Source organism: Ascaphus truei, chromosome 2, assembly GCF_040206685.1.
Source record: "Ascaphus truei isolate aAscTru1 chromosome 2, aAscTru1.hap1, whole genome shotgun sequence".
NCBI classification, from domain to species: domain Eukaryota; kingdom Metazoa; phylum Chordata; class Amphibia; order Anura; family Ascaphidae; genus Ascaphus; species Ascaphus truei.
This window is the reverse complement of record NC_134484.1, coordinates 295,527,371-295,546,474: the sequence shown is the minus strand read 5'-3', so window position 1 is coordinate 295,546,474 and position 19,104 is coordinate 295,527,371. Positions and strand designations below refer to the sequence as shown.

General features: G+C 42.0%; 1 protein-coding gene across 1 annotated transcript in view; it reads left to right on the top strand.

Annotated features, from left to right (window-relative positions):
- Positions 1-19,104, top strand: part of SLC6A19 (solute carrier family 6 member 19) — a 226,533-nt gene that overhangs the window by 181,358 nt on the left and 26,071 nt on the right. Inside the window, exons 8-11 of the mRNA XM_075586359.1 lie at positions 113-269; positions 13,790-13,994; positions 14,847-15,006; positions 16,149-16,311. Of these exons, the coding sequence (XP_075442474.1) occupies positions 113-269; positions 13,790-13,994; positions 14,847-15,006; positions 16,149-16,311 (685 nt within the window). The remainder of the gene's footprint in view (positions 1-112; positions 270-13,789; positions 13,995-14,846; positions 15,007-16,148; positions 16,312-19,104) is intronic.

Below are 19,104 nucleotides of genomic sequence, written 5' to 3'. Positions count from 1 at the left end.
ACACTTGACAATTTCAAGAAATCACGCACCAAGATCGGGTATACCAAGGAATTCAACCCGCGAAATGATCGCTGCACCTGTACGTTACAGAGTTATTTTTTTTCTATTACAGCAACATAATTGCCTTGACAAATACCTTTGATTTGCCGGAGGGAAATGTAACCCAGGAAAACTATGACAACTTGTTGAAGATGTTGAATGAAACGCATACAGATGTGATTAAATCCCTTCAACTTAAGGAATGCAATCTGGACAACTTCTTGAGTGATGTAAGTAGAAATTATACTTTCTTTATAAATTTAAGTATTTGTAAATTGCAAGCATTTTTTAGTATTGCTGTTGTTTCTAGAATTGTTAATTTGCAATGATGCACACAATTAAAATAGCTTAAAAAAGAAATATAACAAAACCACAGAACTGGTAATCGTTACTTAAATCTTTATCATTTGATAAATTATTATTCTTTTAGCAATACTTTTAATACCACCCAAATCTTCAATACAGGGAATACTTCCCAGTACTGCCATGTTTAAGAGGGTTCATTATATAGGCCAAATGTGTTTTCATATTTTTTTATTTTTTAATGCTTCTGGGCAGGGATGCTTAAACTCAGTCTTCGTAGGCTACCAACACCCCAAGTTTTCAAGATGTGTCTTATTAAAACATACTTAACCAATTTACCTAGCCTAAATTATAGCTAAGACAACTTGATTAGGCATGTATTACCCAGAAATATTGGACTTGGTCATGCATGCTTTAAGGTCATGTTTTATATTGTGTTGTTGTTGTATCCTTCACTCTTAGGCTAAGGCCCCGCTCCCAGAGTCAGCGCGCCCGCACTGCAGACAGGCGGTGCGCTGACATACACACACCGCGAGATGCGGTCTGTAGGGAGCGGGAGCCGGAGCGGGAGGTGGGCGGGAGTGGGAGGTTTGACAGGGAGGGGGGGCGTGGCTTGAGCGGAGGGACCCGCTACTCTCCCCCCCCCTCCCTCCACGGACTCGGGCTGGAGATGCTGATGGTAAGTATTAAACACACACACATGCAGGCACTCATACATACATACACACACACAGGCAGGCACTCACGTACTCATACACACACACGCGCGCACACACAGGCAGGCACTCACGCACTCATACACACACACACACACACAGACAGAGGCAGGCACTCACGCACTCAGGCACACACATACACAAACACAGACAGGCACGCACGCACTCAGACACACACACCGACAGGCACACACGCTTTCACTCCACACTCCTCCCTGCTCCCCGAAGCCTCTCCTCCTCCCGAAGCCTCCCCTCCCCATTGGCTCACAGCCACACCACGTGACGCGTCAACGCTAGACATCACCATTTTCTTGTGTCCCCTAGCGGCTGACACGCCACAGCGTGTAGTGCTCTGTGCCGCCAGGGGGGACCGGGACCGGCTCAGCAGGATTCCCCTGCTGGTGGGGAACTCGTGACATGGCCGCCCACGCCAACGAGCACAGCGGGACCGACGCCTTACCCAGAGAGATATACTGCATTTCTTATTTTCCCAGCAAATCACAAAATTCCTCACAAATAAGCCAGGGACCTCTGCTGAAAAAAATATGTACCTTTCATCAACTAAGACCTGGGGAACATATGTGACGGTAGGGGTAGCTGGCATCACAAAATAAAGGTTAAGCCCAGCTAGCTACCCCTAAAACCATGTAACTTGTCCGCCTATGTAAGGCTGATTTCAGCCAAATATACTTCTGGGGAAGAAACAGGGAATATAACTAATGTATGACATAAAATGTCCTATGTCTGTAAATATTTTATGTAAAGCACTTTATTCCCTGTGGTAGCTATTCCCCCAGTCTAGTGAGCTAGATTGTAATGTAATGTGAAGTGATTTTTGTTCTGTTTGTAATCACTATAATGTGCTGTGAGTGTCGGCCCTGTAAATATAAATGGTGCTTTGGAACTGTAAAGTACTGCTGTGTTAGCCTTTCTATGGAAGTAGTCTCAGTACAGTAACTCACTTAGCTGAGCTGTTACATAGAAATGATAGGAATAGGACAAAGGTTGGAGACAGCTAGATGCCGGGACTCATGGTGAGCGGGGAAAGGCAGCCGATCAGATATGGGAATAGGGCTCTCAGCGGAGCAGACCCTTTTGTATTCCACAGACTCTGAAGCACCTACCCCGCGGGAGGTAGAGGACTGGCTAATAGAATCAGTTGCCAGGTCTGAGCTTCGCAGGCGCTATTTCTGTGAGCCAGTTTCGAATTCCCCGATTTCCAGGCAGTCTCGTCCTCAAAGCCCGCCACCCTCCTCTGATTTGCGCAGCCGGGCGAGTTCCGTGGAGCCCTCATAAGGGATTAGCTGTTTCTGGCCGGTTCGCGCTGTGATTGGCTGTCGGCTCCTCTCAATGTTAAAGATAGCTCATGGCAGCTATGTAAGGAGCCGGCTTGTCACAGTGAAGGCAGATCTGATCAGAGAGAGAGTTGCGGAGTCTTACGGAGATTCCATTGGCGCTGAGATCCAAACCTCAGTCCAGCGGAGACAGTGTTGAAAGTCTAGTTCAGAGCAACTTGGGACTTCGGACAACGTGAGGCTTTGGCGGGTTTTTCAAAAGTGCTTTGCTCGGAATAGCAAAGCACTTGGCATTGAGATACCGGAGAAGCCCAGCCAGGCAGAGGACAAGTTCTACAGCACAGATCTAGCTGAGAGTTCTGCTGGACTTACGGAGATAGCGTTGCAGATTTGCGAATTTTGCAAGGAGCTCCGGGTGATCGTGTGAAGCAGCCTTTGCGATCAGTGAGATTCTGAGAGAGAATCTATGGACTTGAAGGAGCTACAACATGCGGCAGATTCAAAGTTGCTATTGCACAAATTGTACATTTGGATACCTGGAGCAGAAGCGGACAGGGTAAATCAACTGAAGCAGGTGCCCTAGAGGCTAGAGTCTTCCCCCAGGTCCCCAGTTGGTGAGTGTATGTCATAACTGTGTGTTTTGTGTATTTGATGGTTCTGCCAGAATAAACCCTGTTTATTCAATTACTTTGTCCTGTGCTTGGTGATAGTGATCCCGGAAGGTTTTTGGTGTTAAATTTACAGGTCTCCAGTGACAACATTTTCTTGAGGGATCAATTACGTTCCCCTGTTTTACTGGCTGTCATTACCAGTGTGAATTTATGGAAATATAAAAAGTAAAAAATAGCATTAATACAGATTCTGACCACAGTGAGTTTTTAAATTGTCTTTAAATTAATTATATACAATTATCATGTATCTAATAGTTTTTTGGTATAACATCATTTTTATTCGTTTGCGGTTTTGCTGTTAGAATAATTGTTTTGATGTGTAGTTGAGGCTTTGTAGTTCTTTTATTCTTGTGGTGTTTAGGTGCTTGTTTATTTCTTTAATTGTTGTGCTTGATGAGATTGTTTTAATAGGTTGGCCATTGACTGCTTTAGTGGCTTATCATGCCCATGTTATGGGTATGATGTACCACTGTGCCAATCAATGGATAGAGGGTTGTGGTATTGTGCCTATAGCGGGTGAGGGTGAGTTAACCCCTTAATTACTATAGCGGTTATTATTAAGATGGCTCCTGCTCCTACATCAGAGGCGTCCACCTCGAGAGTGAATGAGCATCCAGGGTCTGGGTGCACCAAGATGGGTGCAGTAACAAAGGCTTTCTTCAGCAGTGCAAAGGCCATGGTAGCCTCGGGTGGCCATTGTGCCAGGTTAGCGTTTTTCTGAGTGAGTGCCGTAATGGGCACTACTTCAGAAGAAATGTTTTTTATGAACCTGCGGTTATAATTGGAAAAACCTAAAAACCTCTGCAAACACACAGAACTTTGCTTGGTGACTCCCTATGGTAACTGCAGCCTTATAAAGCAGGTTGCCAGTACCCAAAATGGCCACAGAGAGCTGAAAGTGCAGGAGAGATAGAAAACCCTGACAACAGTGAAAATCCGTCATGGTTCGAACAGAATCCTTACAGTACCCCCCTCTTAAGGAGAGACCTCCAGGCAATCTAAAATGGTTTGACAGGATATTTCCGATTAAACGCCCGGACCAGGTTGGAGGCATGGACATCCCTGGACCTGATCCATGAATTTTCCACAGGTCCATAACCCTTCCAATGGACCAAGTACTGTAGCCCACCACGGGATCTACGGTAGTCCAATATTTGGCTTACTTCAAAATCCTCCTTGAGCAGATCAACCCAGTCGTCACAAAGAGATCACAAAGTTGAACCGAGTGAAGAAGAGAGCCCACCTCGCCTGATGTGTCCCGAGTCTCCTTGCCCCTTCAATGTTTTCGAGGTTCTTGTGGTCTGTAAGGATTGAAATTGGAGAAGCTGTCCCCTCAAGCAAATGTCTCCATTCTTCAAGAGCCATTTTCAAAGCCAGAAGTTCCCGATTTCCAACATCATAGTTCCTTTCAGCGGTAGAACATTTCTTAGAAAAGATGGCACAGGGGTGGAGTGTCCATGAAAATTCTTCCTTTGAGAAAGAACTGTCAAGGATGCTCACCACAAACAGGACTAGACCGCGAGGCTGAGGTGGGGATATATAGAACCGTTGCCCTACAACCGCGAGGGCAGGTCCGGTAAGCAGAGTCGGTGTTGGTTAGCCGGGTCAGGGTATGAGAGTGTGGCATCGTAGAGGTACTTGCCGTAGTCAGGACTGGAGAGATCAAGAATAGTCAGAGTCCAAAGGATGCCAGAGGTCAGAAGTCCGGTTCCAGGCTGGCATCTAGGTACACAGGCAAAGACAGCGACAGGGCAAAACAGGAACAGCTTGTAGCAAGCACACAGAACAAAAGTCTATGCTCAGCAATCAGCATAGGGCTGATTGCGAATATATGGGAACCAAGGACCAATGGCAGAAAACCCCAGAGATGAGGTCAGAGATATGTGGAACACTGATAGGAGGAGGCAGGGTGAAGGAGAGGTGTGTAATTATCCTACTGATTACTTTGGTCAGGTGCAGGATTCTGTGCTCGTGCTTGTGACGTACGGTGCACACAGAGGTGCGTGATGTTGGCCACGCTCCAGGTGGGGTTGGTGGATACCAAGAATGGCCTGCCATGGCCGCACATGTGCATGGGGGAAGGTGCGTGCACATCCGGAGGTATGGCAGCAGCAGAGGACCGGGGGCAAAGCTTCTGTGTGCGCCTCACTGCTGGCGCAGGCATGTGCGCGCCTCTGAGTGTAGTGGCCGGAAAGCAGGGGGTTCGTGAGTCCCTTACAAGAATGTCTCCAGCTGCCAGATCAGATGCGTCCACTTCAAGCACGAAGGGTTTAGTAGAATCTGGATGGATCAGCACAGGTGCAGATGAAAAGGCGGACTTGAGCTTCTCGAAAGCCAGAAGAGCCTCAGCGGGCCATATATGAGGATTCGCCCCTTTCTTAGTAAGAGCCGTAATGGGTGCAACCACCTTAGAAACATTCCCCATGAATCGTCGGTAGTAGTTGGCGAACCCAAGAAATCGTTGTATCGGTTTGAGACCTAACGGTAAGGGCCAGTCCAGCACTACCGATACTTTCACATGATCCATCTCGAACCCATGGGAAGTGATGAAGTACCCAAGAAAAGAACAGGGTGAGAAAAGTGCGCAACTACAGTAAAACTATAATACAACCCAATAAATGAACCAAATTATGTGCACAAGTGGGTGAATATTAATAAAAAAGTGTATACTAATTACGTGATCCTCAATGAGATCATGAGAGCGTCTGCAGCCATGGGAACAGGGGTGGCTCAAACACCCCCAAGGCTATGACAGAAAAAACACAAAAAATAGCGCACAACGCTCATAGTGAAGTAAATTAAAATATATTGATTGTTACAATGTAAGTTGAGAATTCTGCGTACATCAAGAAAATGGTATAACAGTCAAGGGATATTGTTACCCAAGCACCAACCAGAAGGACTGGATATATCAAGCGGGATGTCGTAGATTCTCGCTTCCTGGAGCAGAGCCATCACACTGGTGTCGGCTAAGGTAAGGTGCCGGTATTAATTGTCCCAAGATATGGTACAGCTACTAGTTCATGAACGGAAGTCTGTTTTGATGGCTGCGGCAGTTCACTGCATCTCAGGGTCTGATCGCTTCCCGGGGCACCCCTCGATGATGTCACTCAGCCACGCCGAGGTTAACCACAAGCCAAAATCTCTCTCGGAACACAATTTGGGCACACAATAGCACATGGATGTGGACTCAATCAGGTCACTCGAGTCTTGGTACTGTCCAACGTGTTTCGAAACTATACAAGTTTCTTCATCAGGGAATATTGACCAGATATATCGGATCTCCTGAAATACCCCCCCATTCCCTCTTATTTGGTCCGATTCATAAGTCCTCCCACCAATCAGAAAGGGCCAGGGCGGAGTCAAGATGATACAACATTTGTGCATACATAAGCAGATGACCGGCACATACAACTTTAATGCTTAAAAACAAGTATTGATATAAAACAGTGTAAACAATGGCTATAATGTGCTCATATAACACCTTTAAGCCAACTTTTTCTGGCGTGAGGATTTTGTGATAAAATCACCATTCTAGAGCAGTGATAGGCGTTCATAGCCAAATCACTGCTACTAGAATTGCACGAGTTTATGAACATGCCGAAAAGCGGTGATAAGTGGCTTATCACCGCTGCCTCAGTGATTTTTTTTATGACCAATTTTGTTTGAGCAATTCAGTCTTTTATCACCCATTTATCACCGCTTACTGAATAGCTGTAGGCATTTTGGGTGATAAGTGCTTGATAAGTGGCTTATGAACGCTTACTGCATAGGCCCCTAAGTAGGTAGCCGAACCTCGGAGATGGTGCGAGACAGGGGAAGACACGATACATGGCAATGTTGTCCCCAGTCTGTCACTTGATTGGTTGCCCAATCGATCTTGGGGTTGCGGTGCCACAGCCAGAAGAAGTCCTTGAAACTCTGCAGAATTAATAGCTGCAAGGGAGCAGTATGACATCATAGGCATTACTGAAACATGGTGGGATGAAACTCATGACTGGACAGTTAATTTAGAGGGTTATATATAAGGGATGATGTTATGAAGGGAATGATGAAAATGTAGAGACTTTGTGGACAGAAATTAGCAGTGGAGGTAAAAGTATAAAGAAAATGTTTGTGGGAATATGCTATAAACCACCAAATATCTGCGAGATTGAGGAAGCTAAAATACTTTTGCAAATGGAGAAGGAATCAAAACTGGGTCATGTTTGCATAATGGGGGATTTTAATTATCCAGACATAGACTGGGGGAATGAGATTAGCATTTCAACAAAAGGAAACAGTTTTTGAGGGTGCTTAAAGACAATTATATGACTCAAATTATTGAGGAACCAACCAGGAGAGGGGCAGTACTGGATTTGGTCATATCAAACAATGTATAAGTAATAACAAATATTCAAGTCCTGGAAAATTTGGGTAACAGTGATTATAACATGGTCTCATTTGAAATAAATTATCAAAAAACAGATTACTTGGGTTCAACAAAGACCTTAAACTTTAGAAAGGCAGATTTTAATAAACTGAGGTCTAATCTACAAGTAATACACTGGGATAATGTTTTTGCAGGGAAAAATGTAGAAGATAAATGGGCAGTCTTTAAAACATTGCTAGAAAAGCACACTTATCGGTGTATACCCTTGGGTAATAAGTATAATAGAATTAAGTCAAAACCAATGTGGCTAAATAAATAGGTAGGGGAGGAAATGGACAAGAAGAGGAAGGCGTTTAGATTCTTTAAGTCAGAAGGGATGGAGACATTGTATCAGAATTATAAGGAATGTAACAAAAATTGCAAAAGGGCAATCAAATGAGCAAAAATGGATAATGAAAAAAGGATTGCAATAGAATGTAAGGTCAACCCTAAAATGTTCTTTAAGTACCTTAATAACAAAAAAATGAGAAAAGAAAATATAGGACCCTGTCAGTGTGAGATGGGTAGACAGATTATTGGAGATAAAGAAAAAGCAGAGGTATTAAACAAATTCTTTGCCTCTGTGTTTACCAGGGAAGAATCAAGTTCAATAGTAGTGCCGCAGGAGGAAGCCACAACCTCCATATAAATGAACAACTGGTTAACTGAGGAAGAAATTAATAAGCGACTTGAAAAAATTAAAGTAAATAAGGCACCTGGGCCTGATTGCATACATCCAAGAGTTCTCAAGGAGTTAAGCTCAGTAATAGCCAAACCATTATATTTAATATTCAAGGACTCCATTTCCACAGGCTCAGTACCACAAGACTGGCGTAAAGCAGATGTGGTGCATATATTTAAAAAGGGAGCTAGATCACAACCAGGGAATTACTGACCTGTAAGCCCACTATTGATAGATTCAATAGTGGGGAAACTTTTTGAAGGTTTAATACAGGATAATATTCAGGAATACCTAATGGAAAACAAAATTATTAGTAAAAGTCAGCATGGATTTACAGTATGAAGGATAGATCTTGCCAAACTAACCTTATTTGTTTCTTTGAGGAGGTAAGTAGGAATTTAGACCAGGGTAATGCAGTTGATGTGGTCTACTTAGATTTTGCAAAGGCTTTTGATACGGTTTCACACAAGAGGGTGGTGTACAAAATAAAGAAAATTGGACTCAGTAATAATATATGCACCTGGATTGAAAACTGGTTAAAGGACAGACAACAGAGAGTTGTCATAAATGGAACTTTTTCAGGTTGGGCTAAAATCGTGAGTGGAGTACCTCAAGGATCGGTACTGGGACCCCTGATTTTTAACTTATTTATTAATGACTTTGAGGTTGGCATCGAGAGCAAAGTTTCCATCTTTGCTGATGATACTAAATTGTGTAAGGTAATAGAATCGGAGCAGGATGTAATTTCTCTTCAGAAGGACTTGGAGAGACTGGAAATGTGGGCAGGTACATTTGCAGATGAGGTTTAATACAGATAAATGTAAGGTTATACATTTGGGTTGCAAGAATAAAAAGGCGAATTACAAATTAAATGGGGATAAATTGGTGGAATCCTTGATGGAGAAGGATTTAGGAGTGCTTGTAGACAGCAGGCTTAGCAATAGTGCCCAAAGTCATGCAGTTGCTGCATGTCACGATTGTGCTCGCCACAAACCTGGGTCGGACCGCGAGGCTGAGGTGGGGTTGTAAAAGCACCGACCTGAGACCGCGCAGGCTGATCCGGATTGCGCAGTTCGTTGTCGTACATCGCAGGATCAGGATAGGAGAAGACAGCGTCGTCGTTGTACAAGCCAGGGTCAGGGCTGGAGATATCAGAATAAACATTGTTCAAGCAAGAGTTTGGCAACATGTAGTCAGGAGAACCCCACTTCAGCTTAGGAGCGCGGGGTTGGGCTCTGCGCGAGCGACGGCCATGGCCCATGGTGCTGGTCACAGGAGATGGTAAGCAGACCAGCGTAGCACACCGCTTAGCTGCACGGGTGCACCAGTGCTACAGCGCAAGAGTCCTGAGCGGCCTGGGGAATCCTCTGTAACAGCGCAGGAACCAGGACACGGCCTCTCTAGATTAGGGAAAGAGTAGGCCCCAGGAACCAGGAAGCTATAGAAAGACAGGGAAACCACCGCTGCAGTGCAGGAATCCAAGAAGCTGAAGGACGTAGGGACGAAACCTCCGCTTCTGTGCAGGAATCCAGGAGGCTGAAGGACGCAGGGACGAAACCTCTGCTTCAGCACAGGAGGACAGGAGCAGACCGCTGCGTGAAGATAGCAGCCGGTCACAGGAAACAAGGAGCTGAAGTCAACAAGAAGAGTACTCAGCTACAACACAGGAGACTGGAGCAGACCGCTGCATGAATATAGCAGCCGGCCTTAGTAAACCTGGAGCTGCAGACAACAAGAAGAATACTCCGCTTCAGCATGAGAGACAGGAACAAGCGAGGGCTTGTGGCAGAACAGTAAGTGACATCCAGAAAGGACTATGCTCGGCAGGGAGCATTATGGGAAGACAGTACTTAAAGGCCAGCGGGCCAATCCCCGGAGGGGGGTGTGAAGGTACTGCTCCAATGAATGAATGCAAGTCTAGGTTGCAGTGATAGGCTGCACAGCTGCAATAGATACCAGAGGGAGTGTGTATTGCTTTGGTGAGTGAATCCAGGCTGCAGCAAACATCAGAAGAGGTGCTCCAGGACTGCACATATCTGCAAGGTAAGGCAACCAGTAAACTGCGGAGCAGATTCCTTACACTGCAAAGGCAAACAAGATCTTATCTTGCATCAAACGGGCAATGGATGGAAGGGAAGTAAACATTATTATGCTCCTTTACAAAGCATTAGTAAGACCACACCTTGAATATGGAGTACAATTTTGGGCACCAATCCTAAGAAAAGACTTTATGGAACTAGAAAGAGTGCAGAGAAGAGCCACCAAATTAATAAAGGGGATGGACAATCTAACTCAGCGGTGCGCATCTGTGGGGTGCGACCCCCAGGGGGGGCGCGACACTGCCGATGGGGGGCGCGGGGTTTACAGAGGCCCAGCGCGCTTCCCGAAGGCACTTAAATTAAGTGCCGGGGGAGCTGCAGGGCCTCTGTAAACCTAACTTACCGTGGCTCCGGCGGCTTCCTCCCTGCGGCGCCATGGCAACGCGGCGTCAAAATGACGCTGCGAGGTCATGTGACGTCATTATGCCGGAGCGTGGGTAAGTTGGAGTTGGGGGGGGCGCGGGAGCGAGGGGACAGCCATCAGGGGGGCACAGGGAAAAAAGTGTGCGCCCCCCTGATCTAACTTATGAGGAGAGACTAGCTAAATTAGATTTATTTACATTAGAAAAGAGACGTCTAAGAGGGGATATAACTATATACAAAAATATTCGGGGACAATACAAGGAGCTTTCAAAAAACTATTCATCCCACGGGCAGTACAAAGGACTCGGGCCATCCCCTAAGGCTGGAGGAAAGGAGATTTCACCAGCAACAAAGGAAAGGGTTCTTTACAGTAAGGTCAGTTAAAATGTGGAATTCATTACCCATGGAGACTGTGATGGCAGATACAATAGATTTGTTCAAAAAAAGGTTGGACATCTTTTTAGAAAGGAAAGGTATACAGGGATATACCAAATAAGTATACATGGGAAATATGTTGATCCAGGGATTAATCCGATTGCCAATTCTTGGAGTCAGGAAGGAATTTATTTTTTCCCTTATGAGACATCATTGGATAATATGACTCTGGGGGGTTTTGTTTGCCTTCCTCTTGATCAATAAGTAAGTATAGATAAAGGATAAAGTATCTGTTGTCTAAATTTAGCATAGGTTGAACTTGATGGACGTACGTCTTTTTTCGACCTCATCTACTATGTAACTATGTAACTCTGGCATCGAGGGAGAGCAAATCACATAAAATGATAGTGACTCTTTGTGAAGTGCCCCGACCATGACCAGCAAAGGACTAGTCTTGAGAGTGATGGTCCCAAGTGTCAGAGGTCTTCCATCGATAGCCACTACAGGTATGGGCATCTCCCTAGTACGGAGAGGAAGGGAGTGGAGTTTCATAAATGCGTGGTCTATTAAGTTACCTGCGGCTCCTGAATCCACAAAAGACTGAGTGAAAATGGATGCTGGTCCCCAGGAGAGTGAAACTGGCAGGAGGAGCCGTGAAGGTTGTGGTGATGGAAGAATAGAAGAAATGTCTAGAGAATATTCCTCTATCTTCACTGGGCATTCGGGTTTTCCTGATTTAGGACAGTCTCTGACACAGTGACCTTTGAGCCCACAGTACAAGCACAGCCCCCTGACACGTCTCCTTGTTCTCTCCTACTCAGGTAACTTGGTATCACCTAATTGCATCGGTTCCTCCTCAGGCAGAGGTGTAGAAAGAGGGGTCTGAAAGTGGTGTGCAAGCCGGATTTTAGGGGTCCTTGAGAACCGGTCTCGTTTGGTCTGTCGTTCCCGCATCCGGAGATCCATTCTGATGCAGAGAGCAATTAATTTCTCCAGATCTTTGGGGGTGCCCCTGCAAGTTAGTTCATCCTTTAAACCCTTCAGAAAACTCCTGCCAAAATGCTGCCAGCAAAGCTTCAATGTTCCAGCCTGTCTCTGTGGCAAGGGTTCGTAATTCAATGGCATACTTGCCCAAAGTACGAATTCCTTGCCGGATTCGAAGGAGCGAAGCAGAAAAGACGTGACCAGGAGCGTCAAAAACTTTTTTGCATGTTTGGAGAAAGGCAGCGGAGTCATTATTCAGTGGCGATTCATTTTCCCAGAGGGGGAGGCCCAGGCCAAAGCCTCGTCTGTCAGTAGACAAATGAGGTAGGCTACCCTGGATCAATGAGAGCTAAACATGGTGGGCGGAAGTTCGAACTAAATCGAAAATTGTTTCAAAAATCCTCTACAAGTCATAAGGTCACCTCCATAACGTGGAGGCGTCGGGATCCATGGCTCTCTGGGCGTAGTAGATGACGGAACTGGTGCCGGGGAAGCTGCTAGCAAAGACGGTGCAGGGGTAGAACCCACCTGAAATGTATCCAGCCGGATGATAATATCCTGAAGTCGGCTGGAAATTAATGTCATCTGTTGGTTTTGCTGTGCGAGGTGTGTCCCATGATCTCCAAGTAGTTCCCCTTGGAGAGTTATGGCTCACACCACCTCAGCAGGGTCCATGTTTGGCTGAGAAAAATGTGATAGTGCTCGTCTCAAATGAGGAGGCAGACCTGCAGGACTGAGGTAGGGATACAAATAAACCAACCACAACCAAGGGACAGAGTCCTGTAAGAGTATCCATAGTCAGTATGGAAGCAGGGGTCAAGGCTGGTGGCAGAGGTGCAAAGTCGAGGAGGCAAGCGGAGGTCAGGGCAGGTGAAAGGCAGTGAGGTCAGGGTCACAGTCTGGGGTCAGCAACAGGAATTCAAAAAAGGCAAGACGGTAAAGACCGACAGGAACTGCAAACACACAGAACTTTGTTCGGCGACTCCCTATGGTAACTGCAGCCTTATAAAGCAGGCTGCCAGTACCCAAAATGTCCACAGAAAGCAGAAAGGGCAGGAGAGACAGAAAACTCAGACGTCAGTGAAAACCCGGCATGGATCGAACAGAATCCTTACAATAAGTGGGTTATGAAGGGTACTAGCATAGGCCCCATAATAAAAATGCTCTGTATATGCTGAGTTCAGTGTAAAGTATGACAAACTAGTACTGTACATTACTTTTTTGTGTATTTTATATATTGTCAAGCATACAGTATGATTTCTATAAAATGTGTGTATGTCTTCAAATATATGGGTTGAGATTTACATAGAATATACAGTAATCTATGCAGAACTTGTTAAACATTCTCTTTTTTTTATATATGACGTAGTAACAATTTACAGCACAACATAAGAATCGAAATCCTTGTGACATTTGATCTTTTATTTGATGCAAAAAAATCTTCATCGCCAATGTTAAATGTATGAAAGTTGTTTTTTTAATTTCCTATTTTTAATGCCTATATCTCATGCACACAGGTTAATGTCCTGGTAGATTAATGCAATACTGTTTAAAACATCTTTATACATAGACAGTAAATAATGCAACATGAAATGGCTACCCATTGGAAATGGCTACCCATTGGTCCATTTGTTACTTAGCCAGTTTATTTGTTTTTGTTTCTAATGCATATGGTATGTTGACCAACAGTGCAGTCAATAATAGAAGTAAAAGTCTTTGGTGGCAAAAAATCAACCCCAGAATATACCCTTTAAAATGAATGAATGAAGATTATTTCTCCTCTGTTCCTCTCCCCTCCCCCACCCCCCCAATAAATTAAATGTAAACGTTTTTTCCTCTCTCTCTCTGCAGGGTGTTGAAGGGACAGGTTTAGCCTTCATTGTCTTTACTGAAGCCATTACAAAAATGCCAGTTTCACCACTGTGGTCTGTACTTTTCTTCATCATGCTCTTTTGCTTAGGACTCTCATCTATGTTTGGTAATATGGAAGGAGTATTGGTACCATTGCTAGATCTTAAAATAATACCTAAATCGTGGCCAAAAGAACTTGTTACAGGTGAGCACTTAGGTTCTGTTTGGGATAATTTAAACAATTGTTTCATCCACAAAGGTCAATTAAATTCAAATAGTTATAAGTTAACATTCCAAAAAAATATTGGAACATAGTTATATTGACCAGAAACAAAGCTTTATGGACTTAATTGCATACAATTTTAATACATATTTGCCTTTGTTAAAGCGTATCTTGTTAATATAGTTTAGGGGCTTATTTATCAAAATCTTCCAGCTACAAAACTGGGGTAAAACTAGCTAAAAAATAAGGAATTAAATAAATTAGATTTGTTTTTCCCTTTGCTTAATCTGGATCAATAATTTTGCCCCTACATCTACATGTACGATGTATGAAATTACATATGTCTATTTATTACTCTCATACACAAATTATGTAAAAATATAAATCTTTTCCATTCTTTCCATTATTTGCCTCATTCACAAAAGGTTGAAAAGTAGCTCAACTATTTAAGAGGCCTGCCATTGGCCACATTTGTAACATTTTTTTGCTCATGTTCATAAACATATTGTTGGGAACAGGATGAAAAGGAAGAAACTGTCAAACATACAGATGTAGCTCAAGTAAAGTACAGGCACCCAAAACCCTTTCCGCAGCAAACTGCAACAAACACAAAAAAGGGAAGAGCAAACCTGGAAGTGAATTCACTGTATACCATGGCAAATATTGTAGGTTTCTTTGCTATGGTAACTGAGAAAATAAGTTGGGTTATATCTACAGTATATCTTCTTTTTTCCTCTCCTTACTACTGTAAGCTTCTAGCCACTCAAAAAAACAGCATTTAAACATATTTCAAATAACTGTTTAAGAACCCTGATATGCTTTTTCTTTTTATAGGATTGATATGTTCTGTATCTTTCTTGATTGCACTTATATTTGTGCTGAATTCTGGGAACTATTGGCTTGCGTTGTTTGACAACTTTGCTGGGTCCATCCCTCTGCTCATTATAGCATTTTGTGAAATGTTTTCAGTTGTTTACATTTATGGAATTGACAGGTGAGATATCTTAATACATTATAAACTGGAAAACAGCAATAAATGCAGTATTTAATGCTTTAACGCATTATTTAAGAAAATCTTTCATTGTTGAAAAAAATCAAATTTGTAGTTCAACCGTAAGCAAAAATTGTTTAATATATTGCATTAATATATCAAAATTATGAAATGACACTGGAAGTTACAACTATTGTAATAATAAGAATATAAGGGAGTGCGTATACAGATGCAGCGGTCGTTATTCGAACAAATCACGGATCCGTTTTCGTGTGCGCTGCTGTACTCCACAAGGCATTAATGCAGCCAATCGCCCCAGGCACACGTGTTTATCGCGGTTGCTTTGTTTGAATTTCATGGATTCTGTTTCTTTGTGTGAAATGAAATTAATTAATTGTAATGTGTACAGTACTGTGCTACTGTGTCAATTTCAGGTGTTTAACACTGTTTAACACTAATATGCCATTTTCTGCACTCGCGTCTTAAGGCGGGAAGGTTGGAAGAAATCACGCGCCATGATGTGGATATTCCGAGGTATACAACGCGTGAAGTGTTCGAATAACGGCCACTGCATCTGTATTTACCAAACTCTTCTTGCCTTAAGCTTCAGGGACTTGGTTAGAGATACTGTTTTAGATATGTGGAAAATTTGTACCAAAGATTAAGAGCCAGGTAAAATTTGCCATTTTCTTTACAAAAAATGTGGAATAGCGCCACTTAATAAATATAGGGGTCTATTTACTAAAGCCCCCAAACTTAAAAAGTACTGTAGGGCAAGACCAGTGCAAAAAAGAGCCATATTCATCAATGAAAAGTGATCCCATAGAAAACCATGGGAGTTTTTCCTTTGACACATTTGATGCAATTATTTAGCACAGACTTTGCCCCAGTTTTGCAGCTGGGAGACTTTAGGAAATAATTTTCACAGTCTTGCATATTAGGACATGCAAATGAGCATACAGACTATACATACTACACATGAAATCAATTGCATGCATATCTTTCACGAAAGAGGTTAATTACTGAACATACACCTGTATAGTACTGTATATATCCCCTTATCTTAAAATGTTTTATCAATGTTTTGTTGGTGCTGACACTATTGTTTGTCTTCTCTTAAAATAAATGTTTTACACTGTTTCTAGGTTTAATGACGACATCAAATTCATGATTGGTCATAAACCAAATATATTCTGGCAGGCTACTTGGAGAGTGATCAGTCCACTTATTATGATAGTCATTTTCTTCTTCTATTTTGTGGTAAAAGTTTCTCAAAAACTATTCTACATCACTTGGGATCTGGATTATGTAAGTAATGAAACAGAAAAATACTATTGGTGCAGTGTGTTAGTTGTATGATAACAGCAATAAACCAAAAACAAGGGGGCCTGCAGCACTCTTAAAAAGGAAAAATTGACAGTATGACAATCTGAGGATAATATCATTTGCCTCTCATTAGCACTAATGTCCATTATAGTTAATGCAATGCACTTTACATTTGAAACCAATTACTTAAAATTATGTTACAGTATGTCCTTTAAAGATGCACTGTTGGTTTACCATGCTGTTAAAGATATGTTAACTAACTTCATGGAGCTTTGGGAATCTGGGCCATAGTGGTACACTGCAAAGTTTGGATTTGTAAGTTTGGTTTGCTTAAAAAATAAAAACATGATCGGACCCCTAAAGTATAATGTATTTAGTAATAGATTATTCCAATTCAACAACACTGGATTTCCCCAATTAAAATGTTTTTCAGTATGATCAAAACTATTCCTATACCATTTTGAGAAGTCGATAAATATTACAAAAAAGAAAGGTTATTTTATATATCTATTTGACATCAAGAAGATTCTTTAAATAATAAGATCCAGTTTCACAAAGATCTGATGCCTATTTAATGGAGGGAGAGATAAATAATTAGTAAAGGTGACATACCTCCAAATAGATTAACCTACAGTATGCTCCACATGGTGAGACAAAAGATACTTGGAAACACACCTGAGAGATACATAGGAAATATACATGTAAAGCCCCCCAACCACAGGGGTATACAGTAAGGGGCAAAAGTATTTTCTCAGGGGAGATAATAAAGTGACTGCAGTGCTCTTGGACAGGGCAGCAAGCAGAGAAGAATAAAAAATAGGCACCAAAGACTTTTAAATAAATACAATTGAGTATCTTTATTGCAAACATTTTCAATAGCAACAGTTAACTTTTCCCAACAGATGATTCCCAGGTCTCAACCTGAAGGGGGCACTTGCTTCAGGAGTTAGAGCAAGGGAGCTATCCAAGAGAAGTCGCCTGCTAAGTTGGGACAAGGGTGCACCTTCACTTGACCCTTTTATGTCCCTTACTCCCAATGCTCTGGTAGTCTTCTGGTCACTTACATTGACAAAACGATGGGGGCACTCCTGTGACTACTCATATCCTGGGTCTACTTCTTAGATCTTTAATGATCCTGGTAGGACAGATACATGTCTAAAACTAAGACCTGGATCTAAAAAGACTAACAGCTGAGGAGGGACTGGACTTTTTATATCATGGGACCTAAAACACCAACCTCTTTGCTTATTAAATACAAAGAGAGTTATTGCCCAATTTATAACTTAACCTATTAGCAGCCAGTATAAGTTAGAAACCAATAGAGGGCGTTACTGTACATATCAAAAAATACTTTCAATAAATGTAATATTTTTAACTAGCATATTTCGCAGATATCTCAGGTGTGTTCCCAGTTATCTTTCATCTCACCTGATCAAGTATACAGTACGTTAACCTATTTGGAAGTATACTGTATAAACGCAATGCACATTAATTGCGCTATATAAATAAAGACATACATACATACACACATACATACATACATACATACATACATACATACATACATACATAAGTAAACAGATATATTGGTCTTTGTATTTTAGTGTCTGGGTGGGAGTAACATCAAGAAGTTTAGTGTAAATAACCCGGCATTATCTAGAAATACCATCACATTCATTCTATGCTAATGAATTTAATAAATGGTATATATGATTAGTTTAGTGAACATGGCATTAACTCTGGGAAAATAACAGTCATTCCTGTTTTAGGTAACATCACATTATTTGCCATGATTTAATGGTGCTTAGTTATTCTGTCCCTAAATTGGATCACTTAATTCACTTATAATATTTAGGGGTGTTCTTACCACACAATTTTACAAGATTAATGAGAGTCCCTTTCAGATATATCATAACAACCTGCATCAAATCTAGGATTCATATGTTTCTTACATTTGAGAAGTAAAAAATATTTATTATATTTGTTTTCATGCTCGCCTTAAGACATCTTTTGTGAGATTTATATTTTACCAAAATTCCCCAACTGCAAAACACAAGAAAAGGAATCATATTTAAGAGTATAAAAGTTCTATTATTCGCAATGGGAGAATTTTTTTCTTTAATAAACTTGGTAAAAGTGACAGACAGAGACAGCTTTTCACACATCTCATGATAATAGGAACATCTGATAGCTCTTCCTACAACCAGCTCTTCAAATCGCTAGTGGACTCTAACAACTACAGATACCCTGATGTATTGATTTTTAGACCAAGATCCACAATGCTTTGTTAAGGCACCTAACATGTAATTAACTGAACTTCATGTTAAGATTGACGGGTACTCTTCAAAGGACAATCAAAACAATGTAATTCCTTGGTGTACTCCTAATTACACAGAGTGAACTCAAAGAAAAGAGTTCAAAAGCACCCCTCTATATGCACTCTTTACCTAGTACTAATGTGTGATACTAAAGCCACAAGATAAATCCCTTAGCCAGGAACTAAAAAGCGAAAAGCGACGAAAAACAAAAAAGTTTTAATACACAATTAATTCATACACTCAAAGTTTAAAATATGTGATAAAAAACCCCTCAGAGGAGCAGTGGAGAAGTAATAGGGATATATCAATTAAATTAGCTGTATTGATATTAATATTATCAGAGAATATCCCTATCTTCCCCTACGGTTAAATTAAACATGTGATATCCACTAAAGCATGGCAGTGAAATGACAATTGCCTGAATAGGTGGTGTGGTATATAATAGGCAGTCAGGGAA